The sequence below is a fragment of the Oncorhynchus keta genome, chromosome 17 (genome assembly GCF_023373465.1).
Source record: "Oncorhynchus keta strain PuntledgeMale-10-30-2019 chromosome 17, Oket_V2, whole genome shotgun sequence".
NCBI lineage: Eukaryota > Metazoa > Chordata > Actinopteri > Salmoniformes > Salmonidae > Oncorhynchus > Oncorhynchus keta.
Window position 1 is genome coordinate 13,480,482 of NC_068437.1, and position 22,433 is coordinate 13,502,914.

Consider the following 22,433-nt stretch of genomic DNA (forward strand, 5'->3'; position numbering starts at 1 on the left):
TTATTCAGACCCTTTGCTATGAGACTTGAAATTGAGCTCAGGTCCATCCTGTTTCCATTGATCATTATTGAAATCGAGGGAGGAAGTGCCTTGGTCAGGGAGGTGAACAAGAACCCGGTGGTCACTCTGACAGAGCTCCAGAGTTCTTTTTTGGAGATGGGAGAAACTTCCAGAAGGACAACCATCTCTGTAGCTCTCCACCAATTAGGCCTTTATGGTAGAGTGGCCAGACGGAAGCCAATCCTCAGTAAAAAGGCAATGACAGCTCGCTTGGAGTTTGCAAAAAGGCACCTAGACTCTCAGACCATGAGAAACAAGATTCTCTGGTCTGATAAAACCAAGACTGATGAATGCCAAGTGTCATCTCTGGAGGAAACCTGGCACCATCCCTACGGTGAAGCATGTAGGTGGCAGCATCAAACTGTGGGGATGTTTTTCAGTGGCAGGGACTGGGAGGCTAATCAGGATTGAGGGAAAGATAAATGGAGCAAAGTACAGAGAGATCTTTGATGAAAACCTGTTTCAGAACACTATAGACCTCAGCCTGGGGCGAAGGTTTACCTTCCAACGGGACAACGACCCTAAGCACAGAGCCAAGACAACGTACGAGTGTCTCTGAATGTCCTTGAGTGGCCCATCCAAAGCCCAGACTTGATGCTGATCTAACATGTCTGAAGAGACCAGCAAATAGCTGTGCAGCGACACTCCCCATCCAACCTGACAGAGCTTGAGACGATCTGCAGAGAAGAATGGGAGAAATTCCCCAAATACAGGTTTGCCAAGCTTGTAGCGTCATACCCAAGAAGACTCAAGGCTGTAATCGCTGCCAAAGGTGCTTCAATAAAGTACTGAGTACAGGGTCTGAATACTTATGTAAATGTTATATTTCAGTTTTTTATTGTTAATACATTTGTAAAATCTATAGAAAACAGTTTTTGCTTTGTCATTATAGGTTTTTGTGTGTAGATTGATGAAGAAAAAAAACGATGTATTCCGATTTAGAATAAGTCTAATATAACAACATGTGGAAAAGGTCAGGAGGTCTGAATTCGTTCCGAATGCACTGTATCTACCGAAGCTTTGATTGGATTGATTATGTCAATATCATACTTTCAAAAGGAAGCTAGACAGGCTGTCATCATCATGAATCACGTCGATAATCTACTTGCAAATTATTTTCAATGATGATGAGAAATTATACATAAAATTTATCGGTGCTCATTGGCCATTGGACATAAACATTACACAACAAGTTGGAAATCGCAATTTAACAATGAGTGGTTTGGAAGGAATCAGTGGTTAACTGCAAGCTTTTCAAAGCAATCACTAGCCTGCTATTCAGTGGAGTGGGTGTGTGGTCCTAGTCTGGGTTTTTTCCAAGCTTACTTAAAAGGATAAACATTCACATGCAGCACCCTGGGCCAGAAAAGGTTGAATACATTGGCGATGCTGTCAATCCAGCATGACTTCTGCCACGTTCAAGACAACTGGAAACTGGGAAATCTCAGACTTCAGTGAGTTCAAGACAACTGGGAAAATACGTAATCCAACTCGCAATTCCAAGTCAGGAACTCTGGCCTCTTTCTAGAGCTCCAACCTGAAGATCACTTTCCGACCTGATTCAACCTTGTTTTTTTCAGAGTTCCCAGTTGTCTTGAAAGTTCCATAAATCCAGATAATGCCAGACTTTGATGACAAAGTTTGATGACAAAATGTACCCACAAGAAGGACCGCCGCGCCACCATCCTGTTAAAGTGAGCACAGCAGAACAAGGTGACTCCAAAAAATGTATTGTATGCTGCTGCATAAATTATGTAATATGCCAGGGAGATATTTATACTCTAGCTAAGAAAGTAAGCTGTTAGTAGCCCATGTGCTTCACCTTAATAATGTGGTCCATTTCCCCCTCATAATTTTGCCTACTGTTCTGACTTTGTGGTGCATATGTAGCCTATAGCCTGTTTTAGAGAAATGTATTCATTGAATATTGTAAGAGCGTTCATTGTCTACTTAAATGCCCCCTCTACTTGTCCTACGGCTCTGACTTTGTGTACCGAGAGAATACTGTAAGAATGGCCCATGTTCTGAATGCCGTTGCTGTCCGTCCTAGCTCGCTGATTAATGTTTTATTCAACATTTTGGATTGTCCCTTATCCTCTTGTTGTTCCCTTATGCATAGTTTGTACATGTCAATTGTAGAAACCACATTTGTTAAAGCAAATCAGCCATATCAGCTGTTTTTTAAAGGCAGTAAATGAAGCTGAATTTACTGTTTCGCTGCTAGACAAGGCTCTGCTGAAAGCCATGTTTAGCGGTAACAAGGATTCACTCCATGGTGCTGAAAAGATTCTGTTGGGACAGCTTTGTGGAGGCTTTAACAGTTTGTGGGTACCACTGTTATAGTGCAATTAATGTATTGTTTAGTGTTGTGTTGTTTTGTGTAGTGGCTTTTCTGGCATGCATCCCACATTGTTTGTGTTTGCTCCACCAAGATGTACATGCTAAAGTCTCCACTTGAGGTCACAAAAGCTCAGAGAACGGGACCGCCAAATGGTGAAGCGCATAGCGCGTAAAAATCACCTGTCCTTGGTTGCAACACTCACTACCGAGTTCCAAACTGCCTCTGGAAGCAACGCCAGCACACAAACTGTTCGTCGGGAGCTTCATGAAATGGGTTTCCATTGTCGAGCAGCTGCACACAAGCCAAACATAACCATGCGCAATGCCAAGCGTCGGCTGGAGAGGTGTAAAGCTCTCCACCATTGGACTCTGGAACAGTACAAACGCGTTCTCTGGAGTGATGAATCCCGCTTCACCATCTGGTCGTCCGACTGATTAATCTGATTTTTGTGGATGCCAGGAGAACGCTACCTGCCCAATGCCTAGTGCCAACTGTGCAGTTTGGTAGAGGAGGAAAGGCTGTTTTTCATGGTTCAGGCTCGTCCCCTTTGTTCCAGTGAAGGGAAATCTTAATGCTACAGCATACAATGACATTCTAGACCAGTGGTCACCAACCTTTTCTGAGTCAAGATCACTTTCGCAGTCAAAAAGCAAGCTGGGATCTACTGCTCAGATTTTTTTTTTTACATTAACCTCACACAAATAGTTCTGTATGAATGAGGTTTTGGCAGTAGGCCTAATACATAATCACAGCATATTGGCTATATGATTGGCCTGCCAATATTGTTAATCAGACCATTTATATTTCAAAACTCAAGCTTCGATAACAAAATAAATTAGTTGGTTTAGCACTTGTGAGGCACTGTGGAGCATGAATTGAAACAATTAGCATTTTTATTTTACTGGACTGATGGTACCTGCATCTGATGGTGAACGAGTTCAAATCACGACATCAGTGATCTTCAGGTCGACTTCAAGTTTCCGGTGATCTTCAAGTTTCCGACTTGGAATTCCGAGTTGGACGACCGTTGAAAACGTTTTATTTCCCAACCGTTTCTCACGGTCCCAGCTCACTCCTTCCTTTCCTCCGGTGAGACTGACCAGATAGAGGGGACACGTCTTCCACCTGATGGTGAAACTCGAGTCGCACAACATCTGCCACATGCACAAATTCATGTTGTTCCTATGACCAGAGAGAAGTTAAATATTCCTTAATATTAAAATCAACACGATGAGCTACTAATAATAATAAAATGCAGGGCTATCGATACTTGGCTACTCATTCATTGCAGCTGCAGCCCGGGTGGAAGTTCGGAGAAGCGTGTTTTGTTATAGTGTTGAATAAAAACAGTGACAGTGCTGAATGTAAACGTAAACATGAACTCACTCATAAAAACAGCAGCTCTTTGCTGTATTCATTGACAGTCTCTCTGTGGTCATGGTTTTAAAAGTTACTCAATCTTACATAGACTAGTAGCCTATTAAACTTGGCTGTGGCCAGGGTCATGGAAACTCTGTAGCCACGGTGATTTGAGCTATCCGATGGGGCACGGCCGTAGGTGCACTCGATCCAGTCACAGATTTGACGGTCCGCGGCGTATGCAGAGTTTGTCTAATGGGAACACTTTGCTTACCCGTTGTGCAGGACTTTTGAATCAAGTGCACCTCCCGGCAACAGCTCAACACAATTTTTAAAAAGGAGTGCAAGCCTTTAACGTTCGTTGGCTTTTCTCCAGAAATATTTGGTGATCGACTAGGAATGCCTTGAAGATCGCGATTGAACGGTTGGCGACCACTGTTCTAGACGATTCTGTTCTTCCAACTTTGTGGCAACAGTTTGGAGAAGGCCCTTTCCTGTTTCAGCATGACAATGTACAATGCACAAAGCGATGGTCCATACAGAATTGTTTTGTCGAGATCAGTGTGAAACACCAACAAAGCCAACAAAAACCTTTGGGATGAATTGGAACGCCGAATGCAAGTCAGGCCTAATTGCCCAACATCAGTGCCCGACCTCACTAATGCTCATGGCAGAATAGAAGCAAGTCTCCCAGCAATGTTCCAACATCTAGTGGAAATCCTTCCCAGAAGAGTGGTCGCTTTTATAGCAGCAAAGAGGGGACCAACTCTATATTAATGCCCATGATTTTGGAATTTGATGTTCAATGAGCAATGAGCAGGTGTCGACATACTTTTTATAGTTTACTTTTGAGTTGAGTTCAATGCATACTATTGAAGCATAGTACTGAAGGCTAGACGAATTGAAGGAGACATATTTAACCTGTAATGTCAGTAGCTACTCAATCCATTCAATTTTGTCTGCTTAGTATTTATATGTATTCTATAAAAAATCTTGCGAAACAATGCTAGACCTAGAAGCATGTCATTATTATTGCTACGTTGATGGAATCTGAAACATTTTTGATGTTAGTAAATAACAATGGGGAGTATAACAATAAGCTATTAATGTAAATATATTCAGGCTTGTCAGAGCCTTATATGCGCTGAAATTAGTGCTGTTGATTCTTTTTCAATTTATCTCATCACACAAGACTATCTCTGTAAATAGTTTTTCATTTATCTAATTTTCTAATCTAATTGAACCCCAGGGCATGAGAGAAAATGGAAAACAGAAACTAGTCTGTCCTGTACAGAGGTAATACATTTGCCCTGGTAAGTGATGTTTAATTGAAATGCCAGGACCCGTGATTAAGTTGTCTGTCAAGTGTAGAGAGTGTAGAGCCTCAATGTGGAGGTGTCATAATACTCATAAAACCTAGTGTTCAAACAGGGAAATGGTTCCAATCGGTTTTCCACCATTAATGTCTTCCCATAGGGGATTTTAGAAACACTTAAAATAAGGGCTATGTTTTGTGTAGCCTTACATTGGCGTGACATTTTTATAACCATTTTAATCTCTCTTGGACAAGGTGACTTTAATCAATATATTCCGCTCTATTTACTCACAGATTCAAAAATGCTAATTAGTATCGTAGTAGACATCATGCAAAACTATAAATCCCTGCAACATCCAGCACGTCTTCTCTAGTTAACACCTTTGCTAACAGTTATTGTGTCAACTTGCACTCGTCGAACATCTCATTCCAAAATCATGGGCATTAATATGGAGTTGGTCCCCCCTCTGCTGGTATAACAGCCTCAACTCTTTTGGGAGGGCTTTCCACTAGATGTTAGAACACTGCTGCAGGGACTTGCTTCCATTCAGCCATAAGAGCATTAGTGTGGTTGGGCACGGATGTTGGGTGACTAGCCCTTGTTCACAGTCTGCGTTCCAATTCATCCCAAAGGTTTTCGATGGAGTTGAGGTCAGGGCTCTGTACAGGCCAGTTAAGTTCTTCCACACCGATCTCGGCAAACCATTTCGATATGGACCTCGCTTCGTGCACAGGTCATGCTGAAACAGGAAAGGGCCTTCCTCAAACTGTTACCAGAAAGTTGGAAGCAAAGAATAGTCTAGAAGGTCATTGTATACTGTAGCGTTAAGCTTTTCCTTTACTGGAGCTAAGGGGTCAGGTCGCAATTGTAAATGAGAACTTGTTCTCAACTTGCCTACCTGGTTAAATAAAGGTGAAATAAAAATTAATAAAAAAAGGGGGCCTAGCCCGAACCATGAAAAACAGCCCCAGACCATTATTGCTCCGCCACCAAACGTTGCAGTTGGCATTATGCAAAAGGGCATGTAGCAATCCCCTGATTTTACACTCTACGTGCTTTGACACTTGGCAGTCCCATTCTCTGAGCTTGTGTGGCCTACAACTTTGTGGTTGAGCCGTTGTTGTTCTTAGATGTTTCCACTTCATAATAACAGTGCTTACAGTTGACTGGGGCAGCTCTAACAGGGGAGAATTTTGATGAACTGAATTGTTGGAAGGATGACATGATTAGGCCGTCATTGTAAAATAAGATTGTGTTCTTAACCGACTTGCCTAGTTAAATAAAATGAATAAAATGCCGGTGCCACGTTGAATGTCACTGAACTATTCAGTAAGGCCATTCTACTACCAATGTTTGTCGATGGAGATTGAATGGCTCTGTGCTTGATATCATACACTTGTCAGAAACGGGTGTGGCTTAAATAGTCTAATCCACAAATTTGAAGGTGTGTACAGAGTGTACAAAACATTAGGAACCCCTGTGCTTTACATGACATAGACTGACCAGGTGAAAGCTATGATCCCTTATTGATGTCACCCAAATGAATATCGCCCCATCGCACTCACCCCGTCATCATTAAGTAATACAAGAAGCTGGCCCACATCAAGGCCAGCATGCCAAGCACACTGGACCCACTAATTTGCCTACTGCTCCAACAGATCCACAGAAGATGCCATTTCCATCACTATTCACATGGCCCTAACACATCTGGACAAGGGGAACACCTATGTGAGAATGCTGGTCATTGACTACAGTTCAGCATCCAACACTATTGTTCCCTCCAAGCTCAGAGCCCTGGGTCTGGACACTACCCTCTGCAACTGGATCCTGGACTTCCTGAAAGGAAGACCACATGCTTTGAGGATTGGCAAAAGCACCTCCTCCACACTGACTCTTAACATAGGGGCCCCCCATGGGTGTGTACTCAGCCCTCTGCTGTACTCCCTGTTCACCCACAACTGTGTGGCTTTGCACTTTTCCTACGACACCAACTCCATCATCACATTTGCTGATGATTTCACGGTTGAAGGCCTGATAACCACAGTTGAAGGCCTGATAACCACAGTTGAAGGCCCGATAATGAGGAGCCAGCCTATAGGGAGGAGGTAAGTGACCTGGCATTGTGTTGCCAGGACAACCTTTCCCCCATGGTCAGCAAAACAAAGCAGTTGATTGTTGACTTCAATCAGCAGAGGGAACACACCCCGATCCACATCAACAGGACTGAAGTAGAGAGAGTTAGCAGTTTTAAGTTCCTCAGCGTCCACATCACTGTTGACTAGACATGAACCAACAACACCACCGATATTGTCAAGAGGGCGCAACAGCACCTCTTCTTCCTAAGGCAGCTGACGAAATTCATGCCACAATGTAATATCAAGAGCGTCCTGAACAGGTACATCACGGCCTGGTATGGGAATTGCTCCATTCCCACGACCACAAGGCCATCCAGCCGATGGTGAAGACGGCCCAGTACATCACTGGGGTCATGTTCCCACCCATCCGGGACTATTATTTGAAACGGTGCCTGAGGGGCAGATGGTATCAGAGCAAGATGTCTGGTACCAACAGGCTCAGAGATAGTTTATATCTACAAGCCATCAGACTGCTGAACACTTGAACTGAACTGACCAACTGCACTGACTCTCCGCACCTTAGTACACATGCACTCACTCACGCAAACAACCACACAAACACATGCACACATACATTCCTGCTACACATGATTCACAACTGCTGCAACCAGACTCTTATTTACTATTGCTAATACTGGACGATTTAACCCTTTCCTGCTCGGAAAGTCAGGAACCCATTTTTTTTACTGGACCATGACATCGGTGTGCATAAATGAGAATAACTAGCTGATGTCAAACCTTACGTGAAAACATGATACATATTTTAAAAGCTGAGAAACAGTTATTTTAAATGATATGACATACAATAGCACCACATCAAATTGTAATCAGCCAAGAAAAATACCTGTGAATATGTGTATCTTATATGAAAACCAATGCTTTTCTCCCAAACAACTGTCATTTACAAAAATGTCTCATGACGACAGAGAACAACTTGGAGCATATTGAGTCTCCTTTATTTTGTAAGGATTGATCACCTGAAATCAGAAGAGAAATATATTTTACTGTGAATGCGTTACTGATGTTTTCGTGACCGATGGTATTTTTGTCAGATTCTATGGAAAGTTATGTGATGAGAAACTTCATCTGGATAGTATATTAAACACATATCTGCAACAAACAAAAAAAATACAAATAGCATTTAGTCTAATATATATGATAAGGAAATATATCATTTTTTAAAAACAAGAACTTTATTGAAAGAAAATTTTTAGGGGAATACTTTGTCTCATTCAAACCTGAAAATTAAGAAATTTAAATCGCCAACCATATACAACATTCAAATCAAACTGAAAATGACAAAATATGAAACAAATAAGGCATATAACAATGATTAGCTTTTTCAACTACAGTTTCTCCATTCAATTAGCATATAGTGTAAGTACAGACGCTGGGAGACGAGAAGCAAGTACAGGGAGTGAACATTTAATGGATAACAGACAAGAAACAAACAACGGCAGCATCTGGACAGGGGAAACATAACAACACCAATGCTGACATGGGGATCAAACCAAGGAACAAACAGATATAGGAGGAGGAATCAACAAAGTAATGGAGTCCAACGAAGCGCTGGTGCCTGTAACAATGGTGACAAGTGGTATGGGAACCTGATGAGCCAGCTGAGGCGTGGGAGCCCGACGAGCTGGCTGAGGCATGACGTGGGATGGGAGCCTGCTGAGCCAACCAAGGGAAGGAAACCTCTCGAGCCAGCTAAGGCGTGGAAGCTCAACGAGCCAGCTGAGGTATTCCTGGTTCCCCCGGCAGTGGCAACCGGACCTGACGTCACCAACAAAAAACCTCCCTGATGCTTCAAATTGTGGTGTCAGCATTCTGTAAGGACAGACGTTGGGAGACCAACAAAAAATCCTTCCACCCCCCCCTGATTTAGCTTCAAATTGACTATTCTACTGGTGTCATAAGGTGAATGCATTTGTAAGTCTGTAAGAGACAGACTTAAATGTAAATGTAAATGTACAGGGAGTAAACATTTAATGGATAACAGACAAGAAACAAGGACATGGGAAAACATAACGGCATCAATGGTGACACAGGGATCAAATTGAGGAACAGACAGATATAGGAGGTACAATCAACAAAGAAATGGAGTTCAGGTGAGTCCAAAGAAGCACTGGTGCGCGTAACGATGGTGACAAGTGTGCGTAATGATGTGCCGCCTGGCACCCTCGAGCGCAAGAGATGGGGACCAAGAGCAGGCTTGACATATGGTCTATTACACAAAAAGCATTTCTTTTTTTTTACAGTCATTACAATTTACAAGTCTTTAACATCCCCAGCGAGGAATTAAACATAAAATGAGGCTGGCACGCAGGATGTCTTTGATAAGAAAGGGAAAACCTACAAGGGAGAGGGAACATGCCGGAAAGGAAAACATGCAAGAGAGGTACAATTTCTGAGTCTGAGCTACATCTGAGTCCCTTTGCTAGTGCCTATTTCTGCAATGAGTCACACTCACTAGAGTGCCGTAACCTAAACATGTTTGTTCATCTACGATGCAAAATCATTTGCCCTAGCATTCAGCTGCCACACAAACAAACCAGGTCCTGTTCCCCTTTCTATCTTTCATGTAACACAGCCAACAATTTCTAGAGGGGTTCTGTAGACTGGGAATGTGCTGTGTAAAAAGATGAGCTCACAGTTTTCACAGACAAAGGTCCCACATTCACACACATTTCGGACTGTACCAACAGTGGACTGATGAAAAAAAGATTGTTCCTTTTAGGCATCTCTGTGCAAGAGATTTGTTATGCGGTACGTTGGCTACTCCTCATACTTTTGAGATTTTTACAAAATGGACATCACTGCATCTGCTTGGCACATACAGTCCTCAGCTAGAGGGAAGAGTCCGTCGGGACTTCCTGGCTCCAGAGATCATATCGGTGATACGGGAGTTGGCTATATCCCATAGTGAGATAACAAAACACATTTTTGAAAGAGATCTTAAGGTTACTAGCGCAACCCCGGTTCTCTGATAATAGAGTTAGGTATATAATCGCATCTCTCTGTTCGCAAGAGCGCAAGGAAGAAAGATATGCTTGAGAACATGTCATAGGGCCGGATGGTGGCAACTTTTATAGACTGGGGTCCCCCACTAGTCGCCACACTTCCTGTCTGTCTACGACAGATGTTGTGTGATTGGAGCGTTTAGTGATCTCCTCCAGAAAATGGGTATATCCCATAGTGGGATACCTCGCTCTATTATTAGAGGGCGCAAGAATGTTAACCCCTCTTGAGTAATGAGAAATCATCTTTCATTGGTTTTTGATGAGAGACCCATCTTATATAATGCAGGCTTTTTTAATTTTCCAGTGTAATTTGCAAATGCCTTGAATTCCTCATACTTGTAGATTAGAACAAATGATTTAGGTGTTCTGAAGTAATATCCTTAAGGCAAACTAATGATTAGCAAACTTGGCCAGTGCAAGTACAGTATGTGCATACTGATTCCTATAAAAATAAGTTATAGCACACCAAACCAGTTATGAGTAAGAAAGTATGCATTTCTATATACAGTGGTGCAAAAAAGTATTTAGTCAGCCACCAATTGTGCACGTTCTCCCACTTAGAGAGATGAGAGAGGCCTGTAATTTCATCATAGGTACACTTCAACTATGACAGACAAAATGAGAAAAAAAATATCCAGAAAATCACATTGTAGGATTTTTAATTAATTAATTTGCAAATGATGGTGGAAAATAAGTACTTGGTCGCCTGCAAACAATCAAGATTTCTGGCTCTCACAGACCTGTAACTTCTTCTTTAAGAGGCTCATCTGTCCTCCACTCGTTACCTGTATTAATGGCACCTGTTTGAACTTGTTATCATTATAAAAGACACCTGTCCACAACCTCAATCACACTCCAAACTCCACTATGGCCAAGACCAAAGAGCTGTCAAAGGACACCAGAAACAAAATTGTAGACCTGCATCAGGCTGGGAAGACTGAATCTGCAATAGGTAAGCAGCTTGGTTTGAAGAAATCAACTGTGGAAGCAATTATTAGGAAATGGAAGACATACAAGACCACTGATAATCTCCCTCGATCTGGGGCTCCACGCAAGATCTCACCCCGTGGTGTCAAAATGATCACTCCTTAACTTTTTCCACATGTTATTGTTACAGCCTGAATTTAATATGGATTACATTGAAATGTTGTTGAATTATGTTTTTAGAAATGTTTACAAATTCAAAATGAAAATCTGCAATGTCTTGAGTCAAGTATTTAACTTAAGTTCAGCAGTAAAAACTTACTTAACAAATCACATAATAGTTTGTATGGACTCTGGATTCGTATGTGTGCATTAATAGTGTTTAACAGATTTAAAATGACTACCCCCATCTCTGTACCTCACACAAAATTATCTTCAATGTCCCTCAGTCGAGCAGTGAATTTCAAGCACAGATTCAAAGACCAGGTTTTCCAATGGTTCGCAAAGGGCACCTATTGGTATGTAACAAAAAAAGCAGACATTGACTATCCATTGGAGCATGGTGCAGTTATTAATTACACTTTGGATGGTGTATCAATACACTCAGTCATGTCACATCTACTACTGCTCCTCCTCTCCAGCATTCGACTTCACCGGTGTACCTAACCACCAGTCCTGGGAATCATCATTATGCGAACCTGGCTTTCATCATTACGCACACCTGCGCTTCATCACACACACCTGTTCTCCATTACCTCACTCATTATCTCCCCTTTATCTGGCCCTCCCTTAGGTTCCTTCCTCAGGCAGTATTGTATATGTTTGTTCATGCCTGGATGCTACTTGTGTAGGTCCATAATCGTTGTTATATTAAACTTACCACCTGCTTCTTGACTTCCAGCATCTACGTTACAAGCCACTACAAAGATACAGGCTCCCTTGATAACTCCGTTGCCGGAGAGGAAGGAAACCACTCAGGGATTTTACCATGGGGTTAATAGGGATTTTAAAACAGAGTTTAATGGCTGTGACAATGTGATAATGGCTGTGGCTGTGATAATTACCCAACAACATTGTAGGTACTTCACATTACTAACAGAAATTACAGAGTAAAAAGGAAGCCTGTACACAATAAACATATTCCAAAAACATGGATCCTGTTTGCAAAAAGGCACTAAAGTAATACAGCAACAAAACAAAAAAAGCAAAGCGTACCACTCTTCATACTTTCAGACATGGAAGTGGCTGCATCATGTTAGGTGCATGCTTGTCATTGTTAAGGACTAAAGAGTCTTTTTTGGGGGGGGTAAATGGAATATTGCTAAGCACTTGCAAAATCCTAGAGGAAAACTTCAACCTGATTTCCCACAGACACTGGGAGACAAATTCACCTTTCAGCAGGACAATTACCGTAAACACATGGCCAGATATAGTTTACATACTCTTGTTGACTGTGCCTTTAAACAGCTTGGAAAATTCCAGAAAATGATGTCATGGCTTTAGAAGCTTCTGATAGGCTAATTGACATCATTTGAGTCAATTGGATGTGTACCTGTGGATTTATTTCAAAGCCTACCTTCAACCTCAGTGCCTCTGCTTGACATCATGGGAAAATCAAAAGAAATCAGCAAAGACCTCAGAAAAAAATGTAGACTTCCACAAGTCTTGTTCATCCTTAGGAGCAATTTCCAAATGCCTGAAGGTCCCACGTTCATCTGTACAAATAATAGTAAGCAAGTATAAACACCATGGGACCACGCAGCCATCATACCGCTCAGGAAGGAGACGCGTTCTGTCTCCTAGAGATGAATGTACTTTGGTGCGAGAATTGCAAATCAATCCCAGAACAACAGCAAAGGACCTTGTGAAGATGCTGGAGGAAACAGGTACAAAAGTATTTATATCCACACTAAAACGAGTCCTATAGCGACATAACCTGAAAGGCTACTCAGCAAGGAAGATGCCACTGTTCCAAAACCGCCATAAAAAAAGCCAGCCAACGGTTTGCAACTGCACATGGGGACAAAGATCGTACTTTTTGGAGAAATTTCCTCCGGTCTGATCAAACAAAAATAGAACTGTTTGGTCATAATGACCATTGTTATGTTTGGAGGAAAAAGGGGGAGCCTTGCAAGCCGAAGACACCATCCCAACCATGAAGCACGGGGGAGGCAGCATCATGTTGTGGGGGTGCTTTGCTGCAGGAGGGACTGGTGCACTTCACAAAATAGATGGCATTATGTGCCATCAATGTTGTGGATATATTGAAGCAACATCTCAAGACATCAGTCAGGAAGTTAAATCTAGGTCGCAAATGGGTCTTCCAAATGGACAATGACCCCAAGCATACTTCCAAAGTTGTGGCAAAATGGCTTAAGGACAACAAAGTCAAGGTATTGGAGTGGCCATCACAAAGCCCTGACCTCATACCTATCGAAAATTTGTGGGCAGAAGTGAAAAAGCATGTGCGAGCAAGGAGGCCTACAAACCTGACTCAGTTACACCAGCTCTGTCAGGAGGAATGGGCCAAAATTCCCCCAACATATTGTGGGGAGCTTGTGGAAGGCTACCCAAAACGTTTGACCCAAGCTAAACAATTTACAGGCAATGCAACCAAATACTAATTGAGTGTATGTAAACTTCTGACCCACTGGGAATGTGATGAAAGAAATAAAAGCTGAAATAAACATTCTCTCTGCTATTATTTTGACATGTCACATTCTTAAAATCAAGTGGTGATCCTAACTGACCTAAGACAGGGAATTATTACTAGGATTAAATGTCAGGAATTGTGAAACTGAGTTTAAATGTATTTGGCTGAGGTGCATGTAAACTTCCGACTTCAACTGTATAAGCGACTACCAGTTGTGCGCTCATTCTCTAAGTCACTTTTTGTTTGTTTGTGGAATGTCTGTCTACATGGCAGGTGTCGCGGGACAGTTTTAAAATGGCTTTTTGTCCTGCATCTCACAACCACGTGGTCAGCAGCGTGTCTAGTTTAGCCTTTTTCTCTTGTGAGCTGACTACGAGTTTGGTTTAGTTCGTTTCACATCTCAGGCCACCAGCCTGTGCCGCTAGAGGGCGGAGTTAGCCATTCGAGAGAGTGGTGAATGTGCTGCTAAAAGACACATTTGTGCGGCAAATCTGGAGGACGCATGCGAACATAACAAATCACTGTTCATCATTCCACTCATTGGCAAAGAGGCAGGTGCTATTAGAACTCAGTCAGGTCAAGAATATAAGTATTCTGAACTTTGATCAATGCTGGAGCAATATTTAGATGTATTTAATTTTCTTATTGTGGACAAAACACATATTTGTATTATTTATACGATTGTTCTAATTAGAACAAATTACAGAGGTTGGTGTTGTGGCCATGGTGAGATGTACTGTATGTATTGTGAGATGTTATTTTCCATTGTGAGATGTAATCATTTACACAAGGACTGTGTGAAAAAGTCAGGGATATTCATATTGACTAGATCACGAACGTGAGAGTCTTAAGTATTTGACTACCTTACTCTTCAATGTACACCTACTAGGTACACGTGCGAATACTTGGGAATTGACAGTCAACAACATGACTGTCTATTGACCAGTGGAATTTATGTTGGTGTCTTTCTCCTCTTGTCCAGGACTGGAGAAGGTGGGTCGTGACTCAACCTATGAACAGGAGGGGAAGGTACAGTTTGTGATGGACGCGGTTTATGCCATGGCCCACGCCCTACACCGCATGCACCGTGAGCTCTGCTCAGGGAACATAGGCCTGTGCCCACGCATGCACAACATTGATGGCAAGGAACTACTGACCTTCATCCGGGCAGTAAACTTCAATGGTAAGGACTCTTTTCAACATCATCATAATACCTCCCCAGCCATTTGTATGTCATACACTTGTTCAACTATTTAATTTCAGTTTTTCAACTTTTGAAACACTTTCTAATTCTTCCTCATCACACTAGGATTATTATGTAAACTCTCTCCACATTTCCATTATTGTCCTCCGTTGTTTCCACTTCATTGTTGTTATGCAGTACCTCCATAGCCACTTCTTCGATATTACTGCAATTCCTCTTCCTTATTAAGCACCGGTTCATGAATTCAATTTCTTAGCCTTGACCTCTTAATTTCAGTAATATACACTTTCCTCCTCTGTTCTTCTCTCTTCATTATCCACCTTACTCCCCCTTTCCTCCTCTGTTCTTCTCTCTTCATTATCCACCTTACTCCCCCTTTCCTCCTCTGTTCTTCTCTCTTCATTATCCACCTTACTCCCCCTTTCCTCCTCTGTTCTTCTCTCTTCATTATCCACCTTACTCCCCCTTTCCTCCTCTGTTCTTCTCTCATCATTATCCACCTTACTCCCCCTTTCCGCCTCTGTTCTTCTCTCTTCATTATCCACCTTACTCCCCCTTTCCTCCTCTGTTCTTCTCTCTTCATTATCCACCTTACTCCCCCTTTCCTCTCTTTTTCTGGCCGTCACTCTTTTTTTAACCCACCTTCCTTCCGATCAGTTCATCTTTTTCTACCCCTTGTCATCCTACTTGTCCTCTTCATCCTTACTCTCCATACAGTGTCTGCTATTACTGACTAATGCGTTTGCTCCTTTACTTTCTCATCTTGGGTATAGATTGATGAGGGATGTTTAAAAAAGTATATATATATTTTAGAATGAGGCTGCCATGTAACAATACTTTCCGAATACACTGTATATATAAATTCCAGTCATACTTGATCAAAAAAACTTTTCAATCTCAGGAATGGTTTCCCAGATTTTTCATAGTGTAATGTTGTTTCCAGTACTTATAATATCTCCAATATATTGTTCATTTAAAAAGCATGTCTGATTAGGATGAATAATATCTGACAATACCTCTATAATTCTATGGGCGGTGCATTTTTGCTAGAATTTTTGCATCACGACACTGAAGTGTAAGGGGTCTCCAATTTTGTTTTATGGACTGGAGCTTTATATTCACCACTAGGGTCCTGTTTCAGTAATAATGAAATCAGACCTTTTTGTTGAGTATCTGATAATCTACCATTTTATAGGAGTGGTTAAAACATGCTAATAACGGTCCTCTGAGTACATCAAAAAAAGGTTTGGTATACCTCCACTGGTATGCCATCCAGCCCTGGAGTTTTCCCAGCCTTAAATGCTTCAATTGCATCAAGAGGTTAATCCTTTGTAATTTGCACTTCACATGAGTTTTTCTGTACAGCTGTTAATTTGACATTATTAAAAGAAAAAAACGGTGCTGCTACTCTCCGTTTATCATATATGTATAGTCACTTTAACTATACATTCATGTACATACTACCTCAATTAGCCCGACCAACCAGTACCCCCGCACATTGGCTAACCGGGCTATCTGCATTGTGTCCCGCCACCCACCACCCGCCAACCCCTCTTTTACGCTACTGCTACTCTCTGTTTATCATATATGAATAGTCACTTTAACCATATTTACATGTACATACTACCTCAATCAGCACGACTAACCGGTGCCTGCATGTAGCCTCGCTAAAGTTATTTTTCACTGTCTTTTTACTGTTGTACCTATATTATTTCGGGGGAAAAGTCAGTTATGATTTTTTCTGACCTGGTTAAAAACAAGTTGTCATCCAATAGGCTTTGATTAAAATTTTAATATCCTCGCCAACGTGGAAATTCTGTAAGAGTAGTGTATATGCCAATTATTTGATGGTCCGACCACTTTCTGTCCCCTATCAACACTTTTTAAAACTTTTGGTGCCAGAGAGAATGACATAAGAAAGTAGTCAAGACGATTCAATTGATTGAACCTCCGCCATGTATATCTCACTAGGTCAGGATATTTAATCCTCCATATATCCACAAGTTCTAACCAAGAAAGTGTTAAACAAATCAAAATATACTTTAGATTTTTCAAAGTAGCCACCCTTTGCCTTTATGACAGCTTTGCCCAGTTTGGCATTCTTGCAACCAACTCTACCTGGAATGCTTTCCAACAGTCTTGAAGGAGTTCCCACATATGCTGAGCACTTGTTGGCTGCTTTTCCTTCACTCTGCGGTCCAATTCATCGCAAACCATCTCAATTGGGTTGAGGTCAGGTGATTGTGGAGGCCAGGTCATCTGATGCAGCACTCCATCACTCTCATTCTTGGTCAAATAGTCCTTACACAGCCTGGAGGTGTGTTGGGTCATTGTCCTGTTGAAAAACAAATGATATTCCCACTAAACGCAAACCAGATGGTATGGCGTATCACTGCAAAATGCTGTGGTAGCCATGCTGGTTGAGTGTGCCTTGAATTCCCAGAGCCCAACTCAAGAGAGAACTTGATGTGTGAATGCATATACAGTTTTAGCTGTTTGAAAAGGCATGCAAAATTGAGCAAGAATAAGGAGATTTTATAAACCAATGTCAAATCCTGGCTGATGGAGCTCCCGTTACAACCCCCACCCTCCCGTTACAACCCCCACCCTGAAACATACAAACTCTGGTCCCCCATTATGAACATTTTCCCAAGCATCTCTGTGCAGTCAGACTTTTTGATTATTTTGTGCCACCAGGGCTACAATAATTTGCCCCTTCTCTGATTGTCCGATTGTGAGCCCTATCCCCATGGGTCACTGCAGCTCGTGTTGCCAGCACTGCCACTACCTGGGTGGGGGCACCACACGGAAATTCCCACCGGCTAGGTACAAGGTCGTCAAGGTTCTCATTAGCAGCTTCGAGAAACTCCTTGTATATTATTCTCACCCATCTGGGGGCTTTGGCTTTGTTGGACCAACCCCGCCAGGCAGGCTCAGACTCTTGAGTGGGCAGTGCTGCTTTAGTGGATCTCTGACCGCATTTATCTTTCTGTCTTGGCTGTGTTTGGGCTACTTGCAGCAGGCCTATAAAACAGATAAGGACTTATCATTAGGGTGTTGGTCACTCAGGTGGTTGTCTAGGGTATACGGTTGGGGACCGTTCCATCATGATAGGACAATAAATAGTGTAACGGCGTTCTTCGTTTGTGGAAAGAGAGTCGGACCGAAATGCAGCGTGGTTGTTACTCATGTTCTTTAATGAATGAAATGACGATACATGAAATAACTATACAATACAAAACAACAAACGGAACGTGAAACCTAATTACAGCCTATCTGGTGAAACTACACAGAGACAGGAACAATCACCCACAAAATCCAAAGCGAAACCCAGGCTACCTAAATACGGTTCCCAATCAGAGACAACGAGAATCACCTGACTCTGATTGAGAATCGCCTCAGGCAGCCAAGCCTATACAACACCCCTACTCAGCCGTAATCCCAATAATACAAAAACCCCAATACGAAATACAACACCATAAACCCATGTCACACCCTGGCCTGACCAAAAATATAACGAAAACACAAAATACAATGACCAAGGCGTGACAAATAGATAATATTTATAATTCATTTTAAAATGTATATCACATATACACATACACATATCACATGTGCAACCATTTTTCTTTTTCATTCACTTAACTCCACACTTTTCCAAACACAAAAACGCACACCCCAACTTCCATCATAATACACTATCACAAACCCACATACCGTGCCTTCTATGTCCTCTGTTTGCTGTGTTTTTAACCCTACTATGTTGATTACTACCTAATTTCCAGTTTGAAGTACTTCTGTGTTCCAGTTCCTTATATTTGAAGATGTATCATTTCAATAATTATCCTTTCTTCTTATAAATGTATGAATACTATGAATAGAAAGTCAAATACAAATTATCTTACAACATTCCATATCTTCAATGGTATAGTGTAGTTGTAGTTTATTTATTTATTTTTCTTCCCAATTTCAATGTTGTCTCATCGCTGAAACTCCCCAGTGGGCTCGGTAGGCGAAGGTCGAGTCATGCCTTAGACCGCTGTGCCACTCGGGAGGCGAAGGTCAAGTCATGCCTTAGACCGCTGTGCCACTCGGGAGGCCCATGTGGTTTATTTCTTTATCAATTGTTGTATTTTAATGTCATTTATTTCAATCCCTACCATAGACAGTATTGGGTGTTCCATTATTCGACTCCTCTATGGAAACATTGTATTATTTACAAGGTACTTATTGTTTGTAAGCTAAGAACACACTCTGTTGCCATTACTTAATACTACATAGTTACTGGATTATACAGTAACTATTGGGCAGGTAGGAATGGCTTTCTCCTGCTATTGTGTTTTTGTCACGTGTGCTAGATTGTTGATTCACAGGTACGACACAGATACAGTCGTCTATATGTCCCTCTTATCTCTCCAGCTTGGAACACATGCAGAGCTGAAGACCGCTCCTGTTCAGTGGTGTGAGATAACAGTGTGATTCATTTAATGTTGGCCCAGTACTTTTGTAATTCTACACCAAAGTACCTATTAAATGGGTTTGATGAGAGGCTAGATAAAGCCGGTACACCTTCATCTCTTGCCTATAATTTCTGCATAGATTTTCAAGGTTGATATCCTTTTCCAAGCGTGTGGTGAGATGGACTTGCTTAGATAAAGGAAGAAAGAAATAATACACACTTCGCATATCTCTCCCCATGCTCGGACCCTGTGGAAGCTAAGGTTTTGAAAATGGATTTCTTTATACTCGTAGTGCTGAATGAGTCAGTTATTTAATCTATGTGCACTTTTTTTTCAAGAATGTGGCCCATCCTTTCAGCACAAAGGCCCTACCTCCAATTTGGGAATATTTCTCAGCCCTTAAACTAAGACCAGACTGTGTTGTATCCTGTTAGGCACGCTTTGCCTTGATCTGCCTCAAAATTGTAATAACTCAGTAGGGAAAGTTTCTATATATCTCCAAGTGGCTCTCCTTCCAGCTCGCTACCTGAGAGGGAAAGGCAGATTTGAATAATTATGTTATCTTCTTCTCAGGCAATGGGCTAGGGAACGATATGGGGCGGGGAAATAGGCATGCTGACTAGCTTTTCATGGCAAACATGCAGAACTAGTAAAGCTTCAGTAGATTTTTTTAACAATCTTCAAACCTTGAAGGGATTCATATCTCTGCCAAGCTTGATGAATGTGGAACTGTACTGTGTTATTTTCGGGGGAAAAAACATTGAATTAGCAATGAATATGACCGCAGGGCTGAAATTGCATGTCTGTGTTCAGTCAAACCCACGTTACTGCTGCGTTGAATGATGAAACACTTTTTTTTGTGTGTGCCTTGATCATTAAATTAAATGAGAAGTAGGGAAACAAAAAGAGGAAAAAGTGATGTTTGCTTGCATTTTCAATTCTACGTGTAGCATGAATGTTTTGCCGGAGAATCTTTTAATAAATAATGCAGATTGATAAATTCAAGAGAAGAGGGGAAAGGGGTGTGGGAATACAGTGTGTGTGCTACTCTTGATTGAGCCTGCAGGGGTGCCTAAGTGTATGAAATACATCAAATATTCCAGGAGGAAGGAAACCATTTGGGTATTTTATAGTCTGTATCTGTCTATCTGTTCCTGCCTGAGTATTCCACGCTTAATGTAGCCTATATGAGTGCCATATGAACACACACATCACATATGAGCGTCAGAGGTTTTTTGCCACACTGGTTTTCTGTAAGCAGAGCATAAGGGTTACCCATAATCAGAGTTTGAAATGTACCAAATCGGACATCCAAGCAACACTTTGACTGTGACTTTGACTATAGCCAGAGGCTAATTGCTAACCCAACAACTTTCCTTTTGCATACGCTTATTTTAAGATTAGCATTGAGAAGCTAATAGAGAATGAGCATACGGGACTATTTGTTTCTAATGCTAACATTTACTATTATAAAACAAACAGAATATTGTTTTGAATATGACTACTAGAGAAAATAAAAACAGAATAGCCATCAGGGTAATTTATTGCATTAGTTTACATGAATTTGAACTGAAGAGTGAAAAAAAGTCCATTTGCAGTTTTGGTGCGTTTTTTGCTTTATCACATTATTCACGCTTTCCTTTGGAAAAAAACAAACAAACAAACAAATTGCTAACCCTATGGAGCATGTTGCAGAATGAACAACACATTTCCTCTCCCATCCCCGAGCCCTCTGTGTAACCAAGGCATAATCAATAGTGGGGAGATTAATTCAATAAGCTAGAAATCTCCCACTGCTTTTTCTCATTCCTAATGCCCGCTGCCTGTCAATGTCCTAAAGAATGTTGCTTCAGTCTGGCATCTATTAAATCACAATCTGTGAATTAATAGAACATTAAGCCTCTTGGCAATGACTACTCTCACCTTATTTGCTGACAGCTGGGCTGGCATTAGATACATGACACTGTTGGCACTTTAATAGGGAAATTGTAGCTGATAATATACAGGTATCTGCCAAAATGAAGGAAACGGCAACATAAAGTGTCTTAATATGGCATTGGGCCCCCACGAGCTAGAAACAACTTCAATGCACCTTGGCATAGATTCCACAAGGGTCTGAAACACTATCGGAGGGATGTAAACACCATTCTTCCACAAGACATTTCATAATTTGTTTTTGTTTTGTAGATAGAAAAGCTGTCTCAGGTGCCGCTCCAGAATGTCCCAGACGTGTTCAGTTGGGTTGAGATTTGGTGAATGAGTTGGCCATGGCATATGGTTTACATCATTTTCATGCTCATCAAACCATTCAGTGACCAGTCGTGCCATGTGGATGGGGGCATTGTCATCCTATGGGGGCATAGGCATGGTAGCCAAAATAATGGCCTGCCCAGCATTTTTATACAAGACCCTAAGCATGATGGGATTTTAATTGCTTAATTAACTCACCTGCTTTCAATATACTTTGCATCCCTCATTTTCTCAAGTGTTTCCATTATTTTGGGAACACTTGAAAACACTTTTCCCACCCATTACTTTGGATATATTGTATATTGCATGTTTGCACTGCCAATAGATTAAATGAAATATGTGTGGACATTCACCTCCATTGGAGGTACATGAAATGTGGACGTGTCCCCAGAGTCAGAGAGTTACTAGTGTCTACATGTGACCTACTGTACAATGACAGTGACCTACTGTACAATAACACTCGTCCATCATTTTGATTGACAATGTGGCTGTAGCGCTCCTTCCACCAAACAAAAAATATTATACAAACATAAACCATACAAAAATATTGTTTCCATACAGTGTTATCCGGAAGAGTTTTGTAAGGAGAGTATAGCTGCCGTACCCTTGTGACAGCACGAATCAGATTGCCATAGTTTTGAAAGGCCTTGTAACAATAACCCATTTCTGAAGCCACACAGTACACCATTCACAGCATGCACATGTTAT

At 41.5% G+C, this 22,433-nt stretch overlaps 1 protein-coding gene across 1 annotated transcript in view; it reads left to right on the forward strand.

Annotated features, from left to right (window-relative positions):
* The window catches only part of LOC118396460 (metabotropic glutamate receptor 8-like), a 222,338-nt gene that overhangs the window by 175,432 nt on the left and 24,473 nt on the right, over positions 1–22,433 (forward strand). Inside the window, exon 7 of the mRNA XM_035790696.2 lies at positions 14,794–14,994. Within this exon, the coding sequence (XP_035646589.1) occupies positions 14,794–14,994 (201 nt within the window). The remainder of the gene's footprint in view (positions 1–14,793; positions 14,995–22,433) is intronic.